Source organism: Amphiprion ocellaris, chromosome 22, assembly GCF_022539595.1.
Source record: "Amphiprion ocellaris isolate individual 3 ecotype Okinawa chromosome 22, ASM2253959v1, whole genome shotgun sequence".
NCBI classification, from domain to species: domain Eukaryota; kingdom Metazoa; phylum Chordata; class Actinopteri; family Pomacentridae; genus Amphiprion; species Amphiprion ocellaris.
The window spans coordinates 2,257,399-2,282,106 of NC_072787.1; the positions used below are offsets into that span (position 1 = coordinate 2,257,399).

General features: G+C 39.9%; 1 protein-coding gene across 4 annotated transcripts in view; it reads left to right on the forward strand.

Moving 5' to 3' along the window:
• The first annotated feature begins 950 nt into the window (after window positions 1-950).
• The window catches only part of arhgef4 (Rho guanine nucleotide exchange factor (GEF) 4), a 117,572-nt gene continuing 93,814 nt past the window's right edge, over window positions 951-24,708 (forward strand). For 3 of the 4 annotated variants that reach the window (XM_023299997.3, XM_035943787.2, XM_035943790.2), the window contains exons 1-2: window positions 953-1,366; window positions 4,919-4,948. In XM_023299997.3, coding sequence (XP_023155765.3) covers window positions 1,178-1,366; window positions 4,919-4,948 — 219 coding nt within the window. In that variant the 5' untranslated portion in view covers window positions 953-1,177. Of the gene's footprint in view, window positions 1,367-4,918; window positions 4,949-24,708 lie in introns of all 4 variants that reach the window. The other variant, XM_055006977.1, reaches the window with a different exon arrangement.

Below are 24,708 nucleotides of genomic sequence, written 5' to 3' on the forward strand. Positions count from 1 at the left end.
TGCAGCAATGGGCGTAAATATGCCAGATTATAGCACAATGCTAATTTACATCCGCAAATGAGAAAAAACAAGACAAAATGACAGAAACAAGACAGAAAATGACAAAAATGAGACAGAAAATGACAAAAACAAAACAAAAAACGACAAAAATGAAAAAAATGCAAAAAATGAGACACAAAATGACAAAAATGAGACAGAAAATGACAAAAACAAGATAGAAAATGACAAAAAAAACAAAATGACAAAAATAAGACAAAATGACAGAAACGAAACGGAAAGCTTTTTTTGTCTGACTTTTGTTGTTTGTCTCATGTTTTTATAGCTTTGCTTGTCATTTTGTGTCTCGTTTTTGTAATTTTTTGTCTTGTTTTTTGTCTTTTGTTGTCTGACCTTTGTCATTTTGTCATAAGGTAAAATCCTATATCATTCAGTTCCAGGTAGCTGTGACTAGATGTTGTTCCTTTGTCAACACTCTGTGATCTGGAAGTTGTAATGTGGAAATGATAAACTGAGGCTGAATGTTGATGAAACTGAATTTATTTTTCTTAAGAAATTTCAGGTTTTTCATGACGTTTTGTAAAAAGATAATTCCTTAAATGTGAACATTTTTGCACTAAAACAAAGGAACCGTTAGGAGTTGTGGTTATTTGTATGTTATTATGCTGTGGTTTTACTGGTCCACTGGAGATCAAACTGGGCTGAATGTGGAACCTGGACTAAAATGAGTTTGACTCCTCTGGTCTAAGGGCTAAACAACAGACTGTAGGATGCAGGAACACATGGTGTAAACGTACCAGGCTAGTTATTGATGTTGTGGATGTAAAGGTATTAAAAGTGTCTGCCAGCAGGGGGCGCTGTGAGTCAGCACTGTGATCACATGCAGTAAAACCACAGGCAGCCAGTGATGAACGAGAGTTTAAAGGGGTTGTGGAATCTTCAAATTCATAAACGAAGTGCGTTTAATACAAAGTGTTCCTGAATCTAAGCTGCCGGTAACGTCTGAGAGCCGGTGTCTCCTCTGGCATCGTTACCGTCCAGCGTTGGATGGAAAAGCTGGACCGTATGGGAGGCATTTATTAAGTCTCAGTTAGCGCTCCAGCACAGCCGTGAGGAACTTCTAGACGAGCTGAGAACTTTCCCGGAGGAGAACACAACATCAGAGCAGCGGGGAGCGCCAATGGACAGGCCGGGCAGCAGCAGAGACACGGCCGCCAGGAGCAGCGGCTCAGCCCGCAGAGAGCAGCCGAGCAGCGGGGGACGCTCGGAGCTGCTGCCGGTTCTGTCCGGTCTGGCGGAGAGGTACCGGACCGCCAAGTTCAGTCTGGCGGCCCACCTGCTCTGCTGGGCGCTGCTCAGGTGGTACCAGGTGAGAGCCTTTCCCTACAGTTTCGGTCATGGAATTTGAGTAGTGTAGCAGAGGTGAAGGAAAACGTCCTAATCACGGTAGAGCACATTTGGTGATATTGGTCAGATGGTCCAACAAGTGTCAGTCAGATTAGCTGCTCTGGGATCAGCCTTCTCTGTTGGCCATCGACCTGTTACACAAGTTTCACATTTTGTCGGAATGAATGAAGTACTGACAGCTGAAGCAGTCAGCATCTACACTAGCATTCAAAGGTTTGGGGTCGTTAAGAAATGACAGAATCTAACAACAGAAGTCCTATCCAGCACACCTACCACAGCACAGCAAGGCTCAGGCTGTACTTGAGGGACTTTGGAAGTCCATGGGATGTATCTGGCACACATTTTTATTGAAAGTAAAAACTAATGTTTTTATGTTCATTGTGATCATGTCTTTATAAATTCCATAATTATTTATGATAGAAACAATCACTTATTAATAAAAAAATGACTGGATATCACTAAAATGTCAACTAAATAACCAAATTTAATATCAACCACCTTCTAATTAGCTAAATAATAATAAAATGAATTATTCAAAAACGGTTTTGATTGTGTTCTTTTTATTAAGTTGAGAAAATCATGACAGATATTTCTGTTTTGGCAATATATCAAATTTTATATGGAAAATATCATTTTATCTGTGTCTGAGAAATCACTTCCAACTAAGTTCCCCATTACAAAAACACTTCTCCAGGAAGTGTGTTAATTCCAGATCACATGACCTGCTCCACATGATGTCATTTCCTCCTGAAGAAAAGACTGGCCAGACTCCAAGGCTTTCTGAGTTATTTAATATAAAGTAGTCAACAGGTTTACTACAATAGCTTTATAAATCACTTTCAGTTTCAATTTTACTCAATTAAAAATGTCATGTGGTGTTTGGTTATAGGCAGCCATGTTGATTTTAGGCCTGAAAACAGTAAAAATGTCAACTATGTTACAAAAAGTCTCTCAATTATATGTTGACCCTTAAACAGTTTCATCTAATCCACTGATCAACAGCACACACACACACACACACACACACACACACACACACACACACACACACACACACACACACACACATATATATATATATATATTTTTTTTTAAACAGTATTCAAACACAAGTTGTAGACATAAGCTTGAGAAAAGTAACCGTAGGAAAAAGTTTGAGTATTTTATTGGAAAGACTAAAATGACCTCAATAGTAGAAAATTTGCAGTATGAAATTGAAAAATATAACTTCCAGTTATATGAAGTTGAAAAATATAACTTCCAGTTATATGAAGTTGAAAAATATAACTTCCAGTTATATGAAGTTGAAAAATATAACTTCCAGTTATATGAAGTTGAAAAATATAACTTCCAGTTATTGACTTTGATTTTGAATCTGTGATCAAGGAACTTGCCTCAAATGTTTATTTTTGGTTAAAACTTTTGAGTCTAGCTGTTAATGTGTATGTACTGTTGATAAGTGGATTAGATGAAACTGTTCAAGGCCAACTAATTGTGGCTCTGTTCATTTTATTGTCAGAGAGAATGGAAGGCATAGAAAACAAAAGAAGTGAAAACTGAGAAAATGTCTACATAGTTTAGAGTCATCTATTGTGGACATCCACAGATTTAGATACAATATTAAATATATATAATTTAAAAATCTGCAATACAGTGAGACCACAAAAAATGACAAGAGACAACTGTATTTGAAAAACTGTCTTTTTACCAGTACTCTTCTAAACTACGGTTTGAAAGATTATGCTTTTAAAAAGACGAGAAACTTGTCCTTTGAACAAGTACATTCACTTTTCACTGTTGAGGCATAAAAGTTAAATGAGTATAAATAACAATTATCAAATTTCCTCATTGGTATTTACTTGCTTTGTTTGTGAAAGCAGAATACAGAATTCAGATGTCCAGTTAAAAGCATCCAAACTGTACCAACGTAATATTATTTTGTTTATCTTATTTGTATTTTGCAGTCTACATATCTTTGGTAAAATGTATTCCTGAAGTTGATTTTAAATGATTTATGGGGAATGAAGATTTTTATCATTGTTATTTTCACATGTGATTTGAACATAACCGTCATGGCTGCCCTCCAAAGTCTGCTTTAAAACAGGCTTTATAGATGAATCACTGTTCCTCCTTCTAACATTTATGATGATGACTGGGATATTAATGCAATGATGGTTCACATGTACATGCGATGAATAGGTGGTCCAGAAGCTATAACTAACCACCACTGTGTGTAAGGATCTTATGTAACGGTGTTTCTACATCCATTTCTGGATGACTGTTGGAGTGGCAGCTAAGCTTGTGCACATGCACCCACTTGCACAATGACTGAGATTTATGAAACAGAATCAGGTTTACATGCAGCTTTAGAAGTGTGGCTATTAATCTAGAAAGTTTTATGCACGTTTCCCCAGATCTCACCACAGTTCTGAGCTAGTGGTCTACTTGTATTATTTTTTCCTGACTGCTTATTCCACACAAACAATATGACAGATGTGTTGAGACTGTCTAGTTCTTCTTATTCAGTGGAACAGTTGGATCAACCTCTGACTTTTCTATCAAGACAGCCAGAATTGGATGTATTGTGGTGAAATTTGAATTTGCAGAGATGTGCACTCCCAGGTACTTAAAGCTGCACACCCTTTCCACAAGTGATCTGTTCATTCTCAGTGGAGTGTAAGTCATCTGGGGACTTCTCCCAAAGTCCACAATCAGCTCCTTGGTTTTGTTGACGTTCAGCAGCAGTTTGTCAGGCTGTCATCCCCCTCCTTGTACTTTAGCTCGTCACGGTTAATGATGCGTCTGACCATGATCATGTCATCTGATGATTTTGCAGTGGTGTTAGAGTCGTGTGTAGAGGGACGAGAGCAGAGGGCTGAGGACTAACCTCTGGGAGCTCCGGTGTTCAGGTTCCAGGAACTGGAAGTGTGTCTACCCACCTAGACCACCTGGGTTCTAGTGGTCAGGAAAACCAGAATCCAGTCACACAGAGAGGTGCTCAGACCCAGACTGGACAGTTTGGAGTCGGGTTTGGTGGTGACACTGATAATAAAGGCGGAGCTAAAATTACACAACAGCAATCTAGCCGTAGTCCCCTCTCCACCTGCCCAGATGAGTAAAAATAATCGATAAATGAGCTGAGGTGGTGACGTCGTCAAGTACTTCGGTGTTCCAATTGCACATTAATGATGCCTTCTCGCGTTCTCGGGAGTCCGTACTTCCAAGTCCGTACTTGGTATTGAGAAATGGCCAATGCAGTTTGACTATTGTTGTGCACCGCGAAAAACAGGCCGACGTTAAGATAATAGTTCAGCTAATTAGTTCCGCGTAGACTGACCTTTTCCTCCCAGTCGCTTGCGTCTCCCTTGTCAATCCTCTGTGCCCCCCCAGAGGGGTGCACCCCACACTTTGAGACACACTGATCTGAACAAATTACAGCATTTGATATTCAAAGCTTAATTATACGTACCAAAATGTTTTGTTCATCAGTGTTTAATTCTCTTTGTCTCCTCAGAAACTCAGATACCAGTCTGCTCCTATACAGGTAAGTTCCTCTTCTTTCTCTTTTCTCTTTGTTAGATTATTGTGCAGGTTCTGCTCTACTGGGAACAGATAGGTGCATGTGTTGACTCCCTATAAGACAGTTGTTTTGTTCAACACACCAGCCTACTTAAAGCCTTAACTCTTCTACATCCAAAAGGTGATGCTGTTACAGTTTTGTCTAGATTACAAGAGTAAGAAGAGAAAATACGTTTGAACCCTGGATGGTAGAACATCCTAAAAATCACCTATATGTAGATGTTCATTGCAATGGAAGACAGCTTACAGTGGATCACTATTTAACTTCAATCTAAGATTGAAGTATTGGACAAAGGATGTCTAAGAAATATCCGTCCCATCATCTAGCAAAAACAAGGTCATAACTGTGGACCTCTACAAGAAGACTCTAAGTTCCACTGATGCAGGAGCTCAAACACAGATGGCTGAATTGGTTTGAACATGTTGAAGTGCAACAGTGATGGATAAAGTCATAGTGTGTATGATAATTGCCATATACATGACATTGGACAGTACATTAAGTTCTGCATATCTGTCTTGTCCCACTATATGTCACAACAGTCAGATTCTTACCCCTGGATTTTCGCTGTTAGAACCTCTGACCTCATGTTTGCCATGTATATTTCTTCTGTCCTCTGCACAAGTGCTGTCAAAAATATTCATTTTTCAATACATATTGTGTCAAAATATTTGAAAGAGTTTCAGAACTCATTTTTTGCTGTATTGATATACTGATACCATATGTGGTAAAAACTTTGGTTTACAATAATGGATATCTGTAGAGCACCTCTGCTTATAGCTTCTTCTTTTATGAACAGTATTTCATTATTTTTATTTTAAAACACATTTCTAAAGATTTCTGTATCATTGTGAGATAGCGGCACGACTTTTAGAATAGATGAGGATGTCGTCAAGGTAAACAAAGACAAACCGGTTGATCATGTCATGGAGGACATCATTGATCAGGTTCTGGAACATGGCTGGTGCACTGGTGAGACCAAATGGCGTGACCAGATATTCGAAGTGCCCTGGGGGGTGTGGAATACCCTCTTCCATTCATCCCCCTCTCTGATCCGGATGAAGTGGTGTGGTATCCTGAGGTCCAGTTTGGAGAAAATTTTAGCACCATGTAGAGCGGTGAGGGCAGAATTGATCAGAAGCAAGGGGTAGGTGTTGCTATCCGTGATGTCATTCAGGCTACAAAAGTCTATACAAGGTTGTAGTGATACATCATTCTTGTCGACAAAGAAGAAGCCAGCACCTACTGGAGAGGAGGAAGGTCGAATAATTCCAGCAGCCAGAGAATCCTGGATGTACGTCTCCATAGCTGTCTGTTCAGGCTTTGAGAGATTATATAGTAAGCTACTGGGCAGGGAGGCATCAGGGAGCGGGTCAGTGGCAGTTGTTGGGTCGTTGTGGAGGTAGGGTGAGAGCATCCTCTTTGCTGAAGACGGGAAGAAGGTTGCAGTTCTCCAGAGGAACCTGGGCCAGGTTAATGGGTTTTGGTGGAGCCAGGTGAGAGCAGAGTGGAGACAGTTAGCATGGCAGTGGGGACTCCAGGATCTCACATCCTCCTTTATCCAATTGATTGGTGGGTTTTGTTGTTGTAGATGACAAGACAACCAAGCTCACTCACACCAATCTCAATTTAAAATTTTGAGCATTGAACTTCAGGTTTATTGCTCTATAAATCTAATGTTGAACATGCACAAACTGCTGTCTGACCACACTCTACATTATTTATAACTCTGAACTTGTGTGTGCTTTTTTCCAAAAGGTATGTTTCTTGCACATGAGGTTTAATTTTGGAGTGGCTAGCATCCAGTCTTAAATTTTTATCAGAACAAAATTGCTTGACTGTTACTAGTCTTCAAACAGCAGTTTGTCAGTTATTCTTAAAAAACATGTTCTCTAGCAAACTGTTCTGCTCAACCTAAAATCTCAATGGTGTTATTGAATGTATGCAATGCCCCACCTGTGACTGAAACCCGTTCATCTGTGATAAATGAATAGGTTGATTTTGAAGTAAAACTTATTTTAGTTTGATGCAAGAGTAAGTGTGAGATTCGTGCCTGTTGGGATAAATCTTGACTTTTCAGACAGATGTGACAGTGCAAGCCTCCAAGCAAACCAACCCCTTCACACCACCACACCACACCTGGTCTGTAAATATTCTGTAATGCTCACTAGCAGTGCTATGTTGTAGCTACTGCAGATATGTGCTGTGTGTGTGTGATCAAGATCAAGTTTTGAAATTTCAGCACGTGTGTGAATTTATGAGCCATGTTTGAAGATTTCTGTCTTCAGTAAGAACCAGTAGCAGAGCTACAGACAGGATAGGGCACATTGTCTCTCTGTAGAAAAGGTAGTGTTTTCATTACCATGGAATTATTTGGTTGTCTGTCAGCAGGATTATGCAAAAACTACCAGGTCGAATTTAATGCAACTTTGTGGTGACGTGGAGCCTAAGCAAAAGAATAACACATTATATATTGGTGCCTATTTTGAGTTGCAGAATTGCCTACTAGAGCAGCTGTTGTGTTTTTACACCTAGTTAGCTCATCCATGACATCACTCCAGGACCCACTTGATTTGTTTGACCAAGCTCTAAACCAAATTCTTCCAACAGCTGAAAGTAGAGGGACAGAGAAAAGGGACAGAAGGGCCGGCAGGCGAGCAGAATGCAAAGAGAAGAACCAAAGAAAGCATTCCTCACAAAGGAGGATGAAATGAGCGGTACAGATGGTAATGACTAACTGACTGCCTTTCCTTTTCTGGACCTGTGGTTTTTCTGCCCGGTCATTAGGTTTCTCTGGCCCTCCAGATCTCTCTCTCTCTCTCTCTCTCTCTCTCTCTGTGTGTGTGTGTGTGTGTGTGTGTGTGTGTGTGTGTGTGTGTGTGTGTGTGTGTGTGTGTGTGTGTGTGTGTGTGTGTGTGTGTGTGTGTGTGTGTGTGTGTGTGAGACAGAGAGAGAGGCATATAAATAAATAAAGTTGGAGTTGGAGAACCAAATCATTAGTGTCACAAAGCATGTGATGTGGAATGGTAGCTTTAAAAAAATACTTCGCTGTTGTCAAGCATTGGTCTCTGTCCAAATGTCATCTTTGGTCAGATCCAACACACATCTTAAGCTCCCCTAAATGTCAGCAGTGGTACAACTCACTCTACTTGTTAAGCAAAAAATGCCTTTACCTCTTAGTCTAACATCAGCATTAATTATTCCATAAATTCTTGACCCACTAGAGCTGATGTCCTTCTCTAAGCCACTTCACAAACATAGACTCACATCCTTCTAATGGGCCCACATGAAGGGGTCTGATGGTGTAACATTCTCAGCCTTATCAACATGCAGATCTTTGGACAACTGATTTGCATGGCCCTTTCTTCAATAACTGAATTCTAGGAAAGAACACTGAGTTAAGTGGCCACTAGTGGAAAACTGTGGGAGGGGTGATGGTGTTCTTTTTACACAAGTATTGGAGCTCTTTGAGACTCTCAGGCTCACAGAGTTGGCTCAGGCCTCTGTGGCCGTTGTTATGCAAATGAAGGAGTGGATGCATGATGATTTCCTCCTGTAACTGTTGGTTACCCAGGAAATATGGAGGCCACACTGTCTTTTACTCACATAGAGAAAGTAACAGATTGGTAGTAGTTGTATTCTCTATAGATTGAATAAGCGTTGGCATTGTCACTGTTGAGGTCTGGCTGTTACATTTCATTTAAATAGTTATGTTCAGGGCTGCACAGTGGCTTGGTGGTTAGCACTTTCGCCTTGTGTTAGCACTCCCCAGTTCGCTTCCTCACCTTCCTGGGATCTTCCTGCATGGAGTTTCCATGTTCTCCCTCTACATATGTGGGTTTTCTCCAGGTTCTCCAGCTTCCTCCCACAGTCCAAAAACATGCTGAGGTTAATTGGTGATTCTAAATTGTCCGTAGGTGTGAATGTGAGTGTGATTGTTTGTCTCTATGTGTAGCCCTGTGATAGACTGTTACCTGTCCAGGTGAACCTGTGATAGACTGTTACCTGTCCAGGTGTCTTCACCCTCAGTCAGCTGGGATAGACTCCAGCCCCCCATGACCCTGATGAGGAATAAGGAATGTATAGATAATGGATGGATGGATAGGTATGTTAAAAAAATGCAAGTTAAATTCAAGTTTATATTAATGTTCATATGTCCATGATTGGTTAGAGTGGACCGAAGTGACTAACAGCAAAAAAATAATGATTATTTGCAGTCAAGGTCATCACTCTGAGAAAAGTTTAGATATCACTATCAACACCACGCCTGAATTTTATTACCATGACAATTTAAACAGTATTTTAGCAAATACGTTATAAACATGTGGTATTAACACATTTTTAAATGGGATTCGGTCAGTGTTAGACTAAATAGTCAAGTAGCCTAATTTTATTGTACGCAATTAAAGACTAGATTTAAATGCAATGAAGGTACAGTCATAGATGATAACTCATTGGTCGTAGTTTTTCCACCACTTTAGGCTCTAACTTATCAGTCCCCTTTGAATTTATTTATATAGCGCCAGACCATAATCTCTATCCTCTCTGAGTGCTTTCCACAGTAACCTGGACCACAGTAGAGTTGTGTGGACGGAGTCATAAATAGGTAGTGGGGGTGAATGCTATCTGATGGGCTGCTTATTGTGCACCTTTTCAACAAATGAGTGAAAATCTCTCATCTTCAGAATGTGTCTTTTTTTTTATTTATTTGAAAGTCTGTTTTTCATCACAACTGATGTCCTGGTTTTAAATGGGCTGTTGGGTTTCTATGGCTACTGTTGTTTCTGCCCTTATAGCAAGAAAACTCTGGCAGCGTTCCAAATTGTATACTTATTCTTTCACTTCCTGGCAGTATGTACTACAGCTTCCCTTTGAAAGAATTCACTACTTCATGCGGGCTAAGTGCAATTAGGACAAAGTACTTGTCATAATTCTGGACCTTCCTCATACATTTGTTGCAATCTGTAATGCAGCATGTGTGGGAGTGCTCAGTGGTTTGTTTCTGTGAGATGCCGTGATGTATGTGACCTAACTTTAGAGCGAAGTGCATGACTGCAGTAGGAGTAGTAACCTCTGGAGCTGATATGTTCTAGATTTTGTAACATTATAGTGTGGGGACAAGGGGTCATGCAGATAGCACTGGTGTATCTTTAAACCATGACTTGATCGCCCAGAAACTCCTGAACACAAATATGATGAAACATAGTTTAAAGGTCTATCTACACAATTCAGTACTACATAGGTCACACTCCTTTCATGTGGTCAGAAATGATTTTTTTGACATGGAAAATTAATTTTGAGTTAAATACCTGAATGTCTTTTCCACAGAGTTTAAGGAGTAAATCAGTGATCTCATCCATTTAGCATGTTTCATTAAGCTATTCTCTCATTTTTACTGGGAAGCACTTTGGTCACCCTTTGGTTGATGGTTTCTTCAGTCATCGATGCACAATGTCAGTCATAATTTTGGAAGGACCCACATAACGGGGTCACAGCTTTTTGGAATCCACTCTCAAAGGGAGATCTTTGGAGAGCAACCAAACCATCTGACTGGGAGCGTAGGTCAGGGCAGGAATGCGATGACTTTTGGTCTGGGTCTGCATCTTTTTAGAAGCTTGGAGGAGAACAGGGTGGGCCTGTCTCCAGGTCTTCTCACATTGTTGAAGGTGGGCTTGAACAGATGGGACAGCTACTTCCTGTTCTTGAGAGAACATTGGAGGTTGATACCCCAGAGATCCCTGGAAGAGTGATAGATGAAGCACAGGGGAGTGTGTTTTGCACACACTCCTCCCAAGGGAGTTGGGAGCTCAAGGATGTAGGGTCCTTTGAGTTGAAACAGTTGAGACAGATGGCATTTTGTTGAGTTTGTCTGAGTAGTTGTAATTCTATACTTCACACAGCATTGTTTTTTGCCTTGTTTTTTCTCTACAAACAAGGCATTTTCTATACTCATCCTATGACTTATGTAGTACTTCAGATTTACTCTCCATTACTGTCCAACATATTAAGGAAATATTCTAAATATGTTGTTCAGACAGCAGACATTACCTGATCATCACTCTACCTGGGTTTATCTCACTGACACGAGCTATGTCTCAAGTCTGTGCAGGTTCCCCTCTTGAAAGGGATTCATTCATATGCTCAGAGTTATTACTGGACTCCACCCAGTGACCAAACAGTTTGCCCCTGTTCTGTGATTTATTTGCAAAATTGACATTTCAGATGGTCGTTTGGTTTGGCAGTTCCATTTGGTCTGTGGGCACGGGCTTTTAGCATAAGGCACTATCTGTTAGTATTAGCTATAAACATTAGCTTTAGTTGTTGACATTAGCATCAGGTGAAAACCGGCTGTCTTTCTGCTCTCTGTATTAGCTTTGCATGTGATTGTTGCAGGTTGCTGATAGTAGTTTTTTCAACAGGTGTGTGGACTCACGCTGTATCTGTGCAGTCCCTGTTTATTGTCATGGTGACACTGGGGCTGCAGGATGGTTCGCTCTGCTTGCTCTCTATTTGGGAGTCAGTTTTTGACTTTGTTTATGCATACTTACAGTTCTCTGTTTAAATGCATCCCATTTACCATTTATCACTCTATGGCGGTTGACTGTTAGCAGGGACAGATTCTCTTTTATTCTGTTGAAGCACAAACAAGTGGCATTTTAAACTTATTGGTGGTCTGGCCCTCAGTAGAGAGGTTTCCCACATCCTAGGAAGATGAATGTTTAAAAGACTTCAATGAAAGAAAATCACCCAACCTTCGTAACTGGCAGCATAGGTTTGCCACAAAAGGGTTCTTTTTTGTGCCTGTAAAATAAAAAATAAAACAAAGTAACCTGACTTGCTATTGACTAGGAAAACCTTTGAGAGGATTTCCCTGTAATGAAGCACATAGTTTAGCAGCATTATTGGTGAGTGGGAGCAGCAAAGGCCCTGCTGATCTTTTGTTTCCCTCTAAGCCTTTGGTTACAGAACAGTGAAGTCATTGTTTCTTCTTTTCAACTCATGTTTTAATTAGAATGATGTGCAGGGACCATACTTTCTGTGTGTTAAAAAATTAAATATGCATTCTGGTTCCAAAGGTTCCTAATGTGTACACTTTATTCTGTGGAATCTGTTGATACTGACTTTGAAACCTAATTGTAACTTAGATGTGTCTCTGACTCATCAAATTAACAGCTGTGGCCCCAACCCTGACACATTATTATTCACAAACCATTGGAGCCAAATGCTAGATGTGCTCCTTTAAAACATGCTTTAATAGTCAGAAATGATTTGTCTCATACAAAGGGGATGTATGATGACCTTGATTTTGCTTCTAATAAAGTTAACTGGTCCAACAGTTAGTGCCAGATGAAAATGAGAACTTACACCAATGTTTAATACACTTCTCTTGGCCAGTAAGAAACAGACAAGATACTATTAAAAGTCTGCTGGGTAAGAAAAAGTTATAGACACAGTCTCAAAGTTTTTCACTTTACTGCGGAAGAAAGCTGAAGCACTCAGAGAAAACCTATGCAGACAGAAAGGCCAGCCAACCAGCAAGTTGAGTACAGGACTTTGTTGCTGTGAGGCCACAGAACTAACCTCTGCATGCTGAACAACATATCAGAATGTTAATGTTACCACATACAGTACGTTATCATCCAAGGTTTACCAATTAAAATGTCATCTGTATCTAAAGGTCCCAAAATGTGACAAAGCTTAGAGATAAATAAGCCATGCCATCACTTGAAGCCAGCATTATCAGCAGGCAGCATGAGCAAATGTGTGTTGACGGTTGGGGGCTGATCGTACACCAGCGTGATTCAGGCCTGAAGTATGTGATTGGAGCTCGGAGCTGAATTCCAGTGAGTTTTCCACACCCTGTGCTTCAGTCCTTTGGAAGCTCAGTGGTCCATGCTGCAGCATTACAGGAGAAGAAGCATGTAGACACACACACACACACACACACACACACACACACACACACACACACACACACACACACACACACACACACACACACACACACACACACACACACACACACACACACACACACACACACAAATCAACCTAAACACATGCAAAGCACACCAGTCACTCTCTCTGGTGTTTTGATAGTCTTATTATGGGGCAACTTTGAAACTGAGCTTAAGCTGTATACTCTTCATGCATGCAGTGCATTTTGACAGAAGCTGTACTGATATTTCTCTCACAACAAACTATATTGTGGGAGCATAATTCAGTGGTTTTTGCAGGGCGTTTTGGATAATCTGAGGACAATAATTCATTCATTTTAAATAACAGAATGAAGCAGACCTGTCTGACAGAGAGAGGAGATGCTACAGGAGCATCAGGATAAACTATTTGTGTATTCTCTTTCACTGTCTTGACCCGTCTCTCAAATCCCAAGGGGCCCCTTAAATCCAGCTCCAATGAAAAATGTGTTTTGGTCGTTGTATCCTTCATGTTGTTGTTTTTCTGGACTGTGCAGACTGACATATGTGTAGGACTTTAATAAAATGGATTTCATTTTTGTCTACTGAACAGAAAAAGATTTTCTGTTTCCACCTCAACAAGAAATTTGGGTTTATTTATGTTGAATAAACGAATGGCTGCAAAAGAATGCTGGCAAATCATGTATTCTCTATAGCTAAACTTGTACTTACCACCTCTGTTGAGATTTGGGAAAACAATGACTTGTGCAAAATAAGTTACGTTGGGGTACTCTGTGGGAGCCTCTTAGAGCTTCCAGATAAACATAGCACTTACAAAAACCATTTAAAAAACTTACCTCTGAGTGTTACTGGAAGTAAACACACAAAGAAACTATCTGGAGCAGCCATAATGTCACACTGCAGAGGACGTGTCCTGGTCAGTTGGTTGGCTGACCTGATCACATTCATATTCAATGTCAGTGTGTTTGTTTACATTTGCAAGGCTAACTGTGGTTATACTATGGTTTACCAAGACGTGGTGTTACATCCTCTGCTAGTGAGGTGGTTGGTAGTGGACTCTAAAGCATCTGTGTGGATGACTTGTGGAGAGTGGATTGATTAAATCTGGTCGAAGACTGAGCTCCAGATCCCACCTGGTACTCATGAGGAGTGATTAGCCAGGAGCTCCAGATCTCCTGGCCCTGGTCCTCTACATCTCCCAAACCGTTGGATTGGTCCACCACCAGCAATCACCACATGTGTGTATATCTGCAGCCAAACTCCCAGTCAGGGCAGCTGGGGTTTGATGTGACCAGTTCACCCTGGTGCCTCTTTGTGGCTACAGACATTTAGAGCTTCTGTTAGCAGTCCACTAACTCTGGTGAGAAACTATTTGTAACTTGAGGCTTTGCATGTTGTGTCCTAGGAAGTGTGTGTGCTTAGAAGCACCAGTTTTGTTTAGATAATTCTGTGCACTGTTCACTCGTTTGCATTAGGATCTGTTGTTTGTGGTCGGTGTTGCTACTGTGTTTAAGTTTGGCGAAGGAGTTTAGTTGTTTTGTTTGTGTTTAGCCAGTTTAAGAACTCTGTTAGCCTTCGTTTGGTTTTATTCAGTTCTTTGAGTCAGCAGCATCCACCAGCCCTCTTTTCTTTGTATTATCACTGTTTTTTTGTGTTAATTTGTAACTGAGCAATAGATTTCTTTACCTAAACCAACTACCTCTGGTTGTTTTTGTTACTCTCAGCAGACCCTAGTGGTTGGGTCGTAGCACTTGGACCTGTGGTTTAACATGAGGACAAATGTGAGTCATTTCACTTTGATGGTTCACCAAACTGCAGACACACACACAGGCAAGGAGCTCGATCAAAAGTCATTTAAAGTAGGGAGAATCTAGGCAGAGGCAGCACAACACAACCCTACTATGAAGTTGTACATTTTCCTATAGTGACTGTAATCAAAGTTGCAAAAATAGCTGCGATCTCAAATACATTTGTGTTGCATACTTTAGCATCAAGAGTAGTGCTTTGGTCAACTTGCAGAGCAAATAACTACAACTCTATCATCCAGCTATAGACATTAGTCCATGAAAACTGCATAGAAATTGTTTCTATGCAGTTTTACAGATTTATTTCATGCAAATTCAAAACTTCCAAACAAATCCTAACCTAAAAGCTATCTAGAGTCTCACACATGTAAACAAATGGATATGAAGCTGACCTAGATGTAGTTCCCTGCCGTTAGCCGTAATAGCCGCTACAGATGACTATTTTCTGTTTATTTTGGGTCACACTCACACTGTACATTTTCTTTTGTGTCCTTTTGCCCTGAAACTCTAGAAATGGCATGGCAAGTGGAAAGTTGTCAAAACCAAGGCAACACTATTTATAAAGGTGGAAATAAAATATTTTTTATATTGGATCTCAGTTTATATGTGGCTGTACCAGCTAGATGTCATGACATTACAACTAGTTTTGGTTTGCATCTTATGCCAAACAGATAAACATTTGAACTGAATAATGCACATATTTTTTTTTTTAAATCAATTCTGGATTTTTCTGTGATGGAAAAGCAAAGATGTTGATACACTGAAACACTGCATCCAAACTTTACCCTGGTAACCTTATAGTCCTATTGCCTCACTCTTTGACTACAGTGAACACATACAAACCTCTTTCAGAGACCAACCTAATGCTATGTTTGCAGAGTCATCAAATTCCTCTTTAGAGTAGCAAAGATAACAACCTTATCCCAACAGTAGCCTCAGCAGACAGTAATGTGTTCACTTCTTTTAAACTGCCTTTCAATATAGCAGTGGGCTTGTGTTTCTTATTTAATTATTCTACATTGTCTTTTAAAAACTGCCTCAGTTGTTCAGCTTATTGGAAATGTATAGCTCTATATGAACATTTTTAACATCAAGAAGCCACCTGTAATGGAAATGTTGGAGTGTTGTTCAATCTTTGAACAATGTAATCATACAGTTATGGAAAAAAATATTAGACATCCTTGTTTTCTTCAATTTCTTGTTCATTTCAATGCCTGGTACCACTAAAGGTATATTACCTGAAGAATACAATGAACACGACAAAAAATGCAGTTGATTTCATAATACTTTATGTCCTATTTGACATGCTTAAGCTTAAGTGTATGTAGGAAGCCTGGAGAAGCTACAAACCAGACTATCTGCCCCTACAGTAAAACATGGGGGTGGATCAGTGACCATCTGGGGCAGTTTCAGTCTGGGTGGAACAGGACAGATGAACCAGGTCATGTTTGGGGCTACTCTGGAAAACAGTCTTCTTCCATCAGCTGGAAAACTCTTTCCTGCCTCCAATGACTGGATTTTCCATCAAGACAAGGTCAGTAAAAGCCTGGATGGAGAACCAGAACATTGGAACCATGCCTTGGCTGCTCAATCACCAGATCTAAATCCAACTGAAAACCTGTGGAAAATCATCAAACGCAAAATGAAGAACCATAAACCCAAAAACAAAGCAAATTAGTTTGAATTAGTGCAACAGGAATGGACTGCTGTGACAGCAGAACAATGTCAGAAGCTGGTGGAGAGCAGCTAAGATGCATGGATGCAGTCATCAGAAACAATGGTTATGAATCAGTACCAACTCCTGTGTGGATCATGGGACTAAAACAGAAAGAAAGGAAAACATGGAATCCTAAAAGCTGTTTTTGGCAGAACAGTGCCATAGATATTGATGGAAGAACTGAAGTTATTTTGGTTATTATCAAGAAAACCATGGAAAATGTCTGATATCGGCTCTGAAATTAGACTCTTTTGGTGTTATCATTATATTTGTCCAAACAAATGTACCTGTAGTTGTACCAGGGATTAAAATGAACAAGAAATTGAAGAGAACAAGGGTGGTCTAATCTGTTTTTCCATGACCATATACCCGGATTTTATAGCTGATTTTTAAACATCATAAATACAGTATTTTAAAATTCAGTTTAAGTGGAGGAAAGCTGCTGAGAAAGCAGCAAGATAAAACAGGCTCATCAGATTGCTATGGTGAGTTCCCACAGTTTTGAACTTTGGGTGACATCTCTGCCATGTTACTCACTGTGAGTTGTGAAGGGAGTCTGATTTGGCAGTGAGAGTAGGTCAGGAGGGCGGGGCTCTCTCAGGCGGATGGACGGCCTGCTTGTCATTGTGAGTGATTTCTTGCAGGATGCCCAGCACACTGAGTAGTTCTTAAAGTTTTTGCTTCACTGTCAGTATGACAGAGTTTGTAATGAAACCACCAGTAGGCTGGAAGTTACATCTGCCCTGTTGTTACCCCTAATTAAAAACCTTCAAGAGGCTCTGAGGTGTGTGAGAGAAGTTAGACTCTTTCAGATATGAGCCCCTTTACATTTATTTAAAAATTTCAACTTTATTATTTGTCCCTTGAAGGGCAATTTGTTATGCAGCAGTTACACAAACGTTCACAATATACAAACAAAACAATTTTTTTATTTAAATTTTTTTTAAAACAGTGAAAGTACAATAAAAACAATAAAATATCACACAAAACATAAGATCGACAGGAGCATTAGCAGCAATCTTAGTCACTTAGTCAGGTGTAGTTGAGTGCAAACAGTCAGTCAGTCAGACAGACAGGATAAAGTAAAGCACAGCAGCAAAAACACAACATTACCTCCTCCTCTCCTCAGCTTGGATGCAGATAGGCATAAAGGAGAACCTGTTCCTGTTTTTGGGGTACTGCTATGGAGTAGCATCCATAAAAATAAACAGAGCTTTCCTTTTAACTTGTGTATTAAAAATGTCTTCAAGACTGTTAAAACACACCCCAGCTGCTTTACAAGCTACTTTAACTATCCTCCTGAGGGAAGTTTGTGTTCTTGTTGCCAAGGTTACCATACCAGCATATAATGGAAAAGGATATGATTGGCTGGACTTGACTGGACAAAGGAAAAGTAGAAGAGTTTCATCTGGGTCCTATCAAAGTGAAACTTGGCTAGAAATGTATAATGAATAAATCCGTCGCAGTGACAATCGACTGTCAGGTTAACAGCAGCGTAGCAGTGATCCACTGGGGATCAATGTGCTTGATGGGCTTATCACCACAACCACTTAATGTTGGAACCCATCAGCACTGGCACACCGCTATGTCTGTGTGTTAACTGAGGGATTTCTCTAACCCTTTCAGCAGACTGCACTTTCATATTGGAATATTTAGATATATTCCAGAGGTGTACTTCAGCAAATGGTAACTGAGTGTATATTACAGTCAATTATATGTCTGTTCAAAGTATAGTGTCAAATAAACAGCACATTTACTGAATGTAGAGGGGTTACTACAGATTTGTCCAATCTGCATGCCATTTCTAGGATGCTGGGCTGAGCGGTCTTACACATCAACATGATCAGTCCTCTTTTAATAAACCTTTTAAAAGGAGTTTGAAACGTAAATGTTTTGACTCTGGGCTAGGGCTACAGTTATATACACTTATTTTCACTTGAATTATCAAGAAAATGTTCAAATTGAATAATTGTTTCATTAATAAAATGTTAGAGCATAATACATAAATCCATCCATCCATCATTGATACACCGCTTAGTCCTCATTAGGGTCGTGGGGGAGCTGGATCCTGCTGACTTGAGGCGAAGGCAGGGGACACCTGGACAGGTAAAAGTCTATCACAGGTTCACCTGGACAGGTAACAGTCTATCACAGGGCTACATACAGAGACAAACAATCACATTCACACCTACGGGCAATTTAGAATAATCAATTAACCTCAGCATGTTTTTGGACTGTGGGAGGAAGTCAAAAGTTTGGACACACTTTCTCATTGAGATCACATTAATGTTAAAGTTGAAGTTCAAGAATCTTTATTGTCATTATGCAATAATGTCATAACGAAATTTTGTTGGTAATACTGGCTTAAAAGTCAACATTAAAAGACGTGGACAGTAAAACATACAGTGCATTAAAAATAGTAAAAATACATGAAAAATAAGAAAATATACATGTAACAGACTGATTAAAGTGCAGCCATGCAAGGTGCAGTGTCAGTTCCATCTCATCTCAAGCTTTTTAAAGTGAGTGTGCATGAGGATGGACCGAGTTTACAGCTCCAGGGAAGAAGCTGTCCCTCAATCTGGTGGGTCGAGTTCTTACAGACCTGAACCTTCTTCCTGAGGGCAGAGCCACAAACAGTTTGTTACCAGGGTGGGTTGAATCTGCAGGGTCCAGGTTTGGCAGAGGGCATCCCACAATCCGCTGAGCTGTCCAAGTCCTTCAGCTGCCATACCAGACATCATACCGAGACAGAGAATGCTCTCTATTGTGGTTCTATACAAGTTTGTCAGCAGCCAAGAATGGAGTCCAGCCCATCTGAGCCTCATGAGGAAATAAAGTCTTTGCTGGGCTTTTTTTTTTTTTCTACCAGGTGAGAGGCATTCAGGGTCCATGTGAGTTCACTGGTGATGTGGACATCCAGGAACTTCCTCGACATCCTCTCCGTGTATGAGGAGAAGAGCATGATCTTTCTTCCTGGATCTCCTCAAGTCCACAATGACCTCCTTGGTTTTCCTGGTGTTGAGGACCAGGTTGTTGTCTGAACACCACTCGGTCAGGTGCTGGATCTCCTCCCTGTAGTGGGATGTAAGACCCACCACAGTCATGTCATCTGCAGACTTTACGATGGTATTTGCAGTGTGGATGGCAGTCCAGTCATGTGTGAACAGAATAAAGAGGACTGGACTGAGTACATAACCCTGCATATACCCATGTTCAGGACCAGAGTAGATGACTTCTTTCAGACATACTCACCACAGAGGAGCCATGGTACACATGTGGTATTTCTGACAATAGAACTACTGCTTTACCAGTAAAATAAATATGGACAGCTGAGATGAAGCTCAGAACTCAGCCTGAGGATGGCTGTGGGAAACTAAATACAGTTTCTGTCAAATGGTCTTGTCATAGTCCACTAGCTGTCCACTCTCTAAGCGGTAAAAAATACAGTGTTCATACGCTTAGTAGTCCTTTAAATGGGAAACAATGTGGATCCCATGGAACAGTATTTCAGTGTGTATTTTTTCCGTGTATTTCAGAGTGTTTGATTTATAATTTTAAGTCATTTTTGAAGTTACTGCTATTGTGCCACATGCGTGATACACAAAATATTCTCTCTTGGGAGATGCTCATATGGAGCCTCCTGCTGTTTGATGCTGAAGGTATTTAATAAACTCAAAGGAAAGACTCCTACCAAAAGCTGAACTTCAGCCCCTGATTGTTGTGTTTCATTTCATCTCAATCAGTTTAATTTTCAGACTTTTAAGCCTGTTATAGATGTGAAAATGAAGAGCTGAGTGAATGAGAAATGTGTTCCGTGTTTTTGATAACAAACTGTGGCTCTCTGATATTTTTGAATCAATATTGGTGATGAAATGTAGAAAATTCCTCGTTAATTCATTTCAGACTACTCACAGCACACTGCTTTTGCCCGTCTTGCTGGTCTGACCAAGTAAGATTGTTGTTGTTGTTGCAGAAGTCAGCAGTGATTGCTCGTTCAGACATAAAGACGACATATTCTGCTGAGTGCATGTTTGAAAGGGCAATAAAAGATAGACTTTTCTGACAGTAATACCCTGGCATCTTCGACAGTTGTCCAACTAATTACCTCTGCTTATGAGTAATTAATATAAAATTTCAACTACATCTTGCCCAATTGCAGAGACTGTCTTGTTGGTTAGTTGATTAGGAGAAAAGACTGAGTGGCAGTAATCTGATGAATGAACCTTCACTGAATGGTTGTCCTTTAGTAAATGAATTGTAGTGCCATCCATCCGTCTAACATTGTGACCCATATTTGTATGAAGTGCACCCAGTCCAGTGTTTTTCATTCTTCCCAACTTAACAACACAATGAATTCTTACATCAGATCCATGAGTTTCAGGCATTTACAATTACAAGTATGATAGCAAAATGAAGGAATCTATAGTGTTTGTATGTGTGGAGGAACTACTGGCTGGAATAATGAAGTCTGCAGGGAATCACATGTTATTTCTTGCTGCTTCTTTCCCACACTGTGCTATTGGTATTCTAACCAAGATGTCTGGGGTCTGTGTTTACTGGTCCCTCCTTTTGTGCCATGTTTCCATGGTAGTGTCCTGTGGGTTAGATGAAAGGACTGTGTGTGTGTGTGTGTGTGTGTGTGTGTGTGTGTGTGTGTGTGTGTGTGTGTGTGTGTGTGTGTGTTACTTGTGTTGTAGACACACAAATCTACTTACACAAACACCGTATGGGAACCCACCTCCCTTTTGCCATCAAAATGCAACTAGTCCAACTCATTACCTTTCAGGGTGAAGACTTGTTTCAAGGTGAGGATGAGCACAGGTTTAAGACAGGTTTAGGGCAGGGTTGTATCTCCAGGGAAGTAAAGAAACTGAGTGTAATATCCTCTATGTGTTTTTGTGAATTTGAATCAGTAGGTGTGTTCTCTAACCCCAGAGAAAAGATTGGCAATTGGGTCAATATAAAATTGAGGGAGTCCATGGGATATATATTACACACATTTTTATTAAAATTAAAAAAAAAAACAACTCATGTTTTTTATGTTCATTATGATCATGTCTTTACAAATTCCATAATCATTTATTATGGAAGCAACCACTTATTAATAAAAAATTACTTGATATCACTAAAATGTCAACTAAATAACTGTCTGAATTTAACAAAAACACTTTCTAATTAGCTAAGCAATGATAAATTGAGCTGATTCAGAAATGGTTAAGGTTATGTTCTCTTTATTAAGTTGAGATAATCATGACAGATATTTATTTTTTAGCAATATATCAAATTTTATATGGAAAATAACAAATTGTCTCTGTGTTCCCCATTACAAAAACACCTCTCCAGGAAGTGTGTTAATTCCAGATCACATGACCTGCTCCACATGATGTCATTTCCTCCTGAAGAAAAGACTGGCCAGACTCCAAGGCTTTCTGACTTATTTAATATAAAGTAGCCAACAGGTTTACTACAATATCCTTAGAAATAACTTTCAATTTCAATTTTACTCAGTTGTATATATAATATTTAGAAGAACCTTTCTGTAAAATGCCATGTGGTGTTTGGTTACAGGCGGCCATGTTGATTTTAGGCCTGGAAACAGTAAAAATGTCAGCTATGATACCTGTCAACTATGTTACAAAAAGTCCTCTAATTCTGTATCGACCCAAATGCATTTTTGCTTTTGTTTCAAAAACTGGACCAGTGATGCATTTTTTGTTCTTACCACAGTGTGGACCCACAGTCTGAAATGTTCAAATTACATAACACACCTAATAGCTTCAAAAATACCACAAAACTGTTGGCTCGTTGACAGAGATTCATCCCAGCCTATGAGGCTGCCGTCGTTACATGGTCCAGCCAGACCCAAGTCTGACCTGGACCAAAAGTGGGTCAGCCAAGAAAGGGATGATGTTATTCTTTCTAACCAATTCATCTTGTTGAACTGTCTCTGTCAAGTTTGGTTAGATCAGAAACGATTCTGTTCTGAAGAGCTGCTTGGTGATCCTTCTTTTCTCTGTTCTGACATTTGAATTAAACCTGGTGCAGTTATTCAGTTTGACTAGTTGGTCAGACAGCAGCGAAACCCTAAAAGTAAACTGGTGATATTAGGTTTTAGGATGACAGTCATATAAAACAATGACTGGGAAGATGAATGGGAACCACTGCATGTCTGTTGGCACTTTTCTAAAATTTTACCCTCTTTCTGTGCCCTTAAAAAGTTCAGTAAGATGTCTCCTGCACCACCCACAAGACAACTACACAATAACAGTGCTGTGGCTTTATTATTGCCAGGTCCATTCTGCCCTCTGCTGGACACCACTGATATGAAATACACCTCCTCACCTTTGTCTGTGTGTTGCGATTTGGTTTTACGTTGAAAATGGTTCATTATGTAACTGAAGACAGGAGAGTAAGTAGCTGTCATTAAACAGCTATTTATGTTTTCCGTCTAATTATGAGTGATGAGTGTGAATGATGAAATAATAAACACATAACTAACAAATATAAATTTGTACTGGATTTCACAGTGGGTTCCACAATGAGCGCCGAAGATAAATTTGTTTATTTGTGTGATTTCAGCTGAACTTTAACTTTGATGGTGCTCCTACGGTTAGTATGTTGACTAAACTGTCTGTGTGGAAACATATTGTGGCCTTTATCCAGACATTCATGGAGGGTTTGCATGGACAGTACATGTTGAATCAATGCTACAAAGGCATCAGTGTGCATGTGTCCAGTATGATATGGTTTGCTATGCATGTATGTAAAGGAGTCCTCCAAGCCAACTTCTGTGGACTAGAAAAGTAGTATAATAGAAACAGCGAGGCCAGCGTGGTGTCTTTTATTATCCTGTATTGGTTTGATTTAGGGAGCCTCTTTTCTAACCTGGCACCATAATTCTATAAGGCTTTGAAATGGCCTTAAACAGAGGCACAGGTGTGGAGAGAAAACTCAAAACTCCTGCTTCACATTTTGTTTCTGACGTAACATGTGGGCTCATGCTGTGCATGTACATAGAAAAGCAGAACAAAGAGATAAACACATTCTCTTTGGTGCTTGGATGTCGCACAAAGACCCACACTGTCCCCAAGTACATTTAGACTATGTTGTAGATACTGTGTGCTTTCATTACTCCATCTAGGAACGCGGCTTATGGGTCGACGGGCGTATGTTTGTCTGTCTGTCTGTCTGTCTGTCTGTCTGTGTACAATATTACTCAAAAACGGATTTGGATGGAATTTTCAGTTAAGGTCAGAAATGACACAAAGACCAAGTGATTAGATTCTGGCAGTGATGCAGCTTATAGTCTGGATGCACGGATTTATTAAAGATTTCTGTATCATTGCGAGATAGCGGCACGGTGTCACTGTAACCATGACAACAAGTGAACACTACGTCAGCTGTCTGCTGACGATCACATGATTGTGATCCTACTACAAATCCACCACTGAGGACTTATCAGGACTTATCCATCAGAAATGATACAAGTAACAGCTGATTTAATTGTGGGGGTGTTTCTGAGTCCCATCATATTCCATATTTAGGTCACGTGATTCTGTATCCACACGTAACGTACGCATGCATAACACACGCCTGTGCTCAGTGGAAGGTCATTTTGTTTGTGGGTACATCTGTATTAAATGGCCATATTCTATGTTGCTGTGATTTCTGATCATCAATAACTAATAAAAATATGCTGCATTTCTGACAATGCCATATGGGGGAATGAACAGCCTTGGAGGAGTACTGCGCTCTCTGAGAACTTTTCTTGTTTTATCTCGTAAATACATGCTTTAAAATGTACATGCTGGTCTATTTAATGTTGCTTAAGAGTGAATTCTGCCCACCATTACTTTTCAGAACTCCGAAGTACTTCAACTTCCTGTATATATTGTAATTTTGGTTGTAGTTATTAACATACATATTAATAAGAGTTCCAAATGGATAGCTTAATATATTTTATGAGACTAATCTTTTCATTGAAGACAGCAGCTCCACACTGACATTAAGTCAAGAGACAGTTTGTTACTAAAGATCTGACTTACTCTTTCATTTTAGTACATTTTGGGTTCGCAAAGATGTGAGCGACTGCCTGATTTACTGAAGAGACACCAGGCCGTAAGATGGGTCAGACAAACAGCAACAAAGGAGCTTAAATGTGATTGTGGCTTTCCTTGACTGTACTGTAATGTAGTGTTTTAGTTAATTATTATTATCCACACGGTCACTGACATATTGTAAAGAATGAGATGATCATTTATCAGT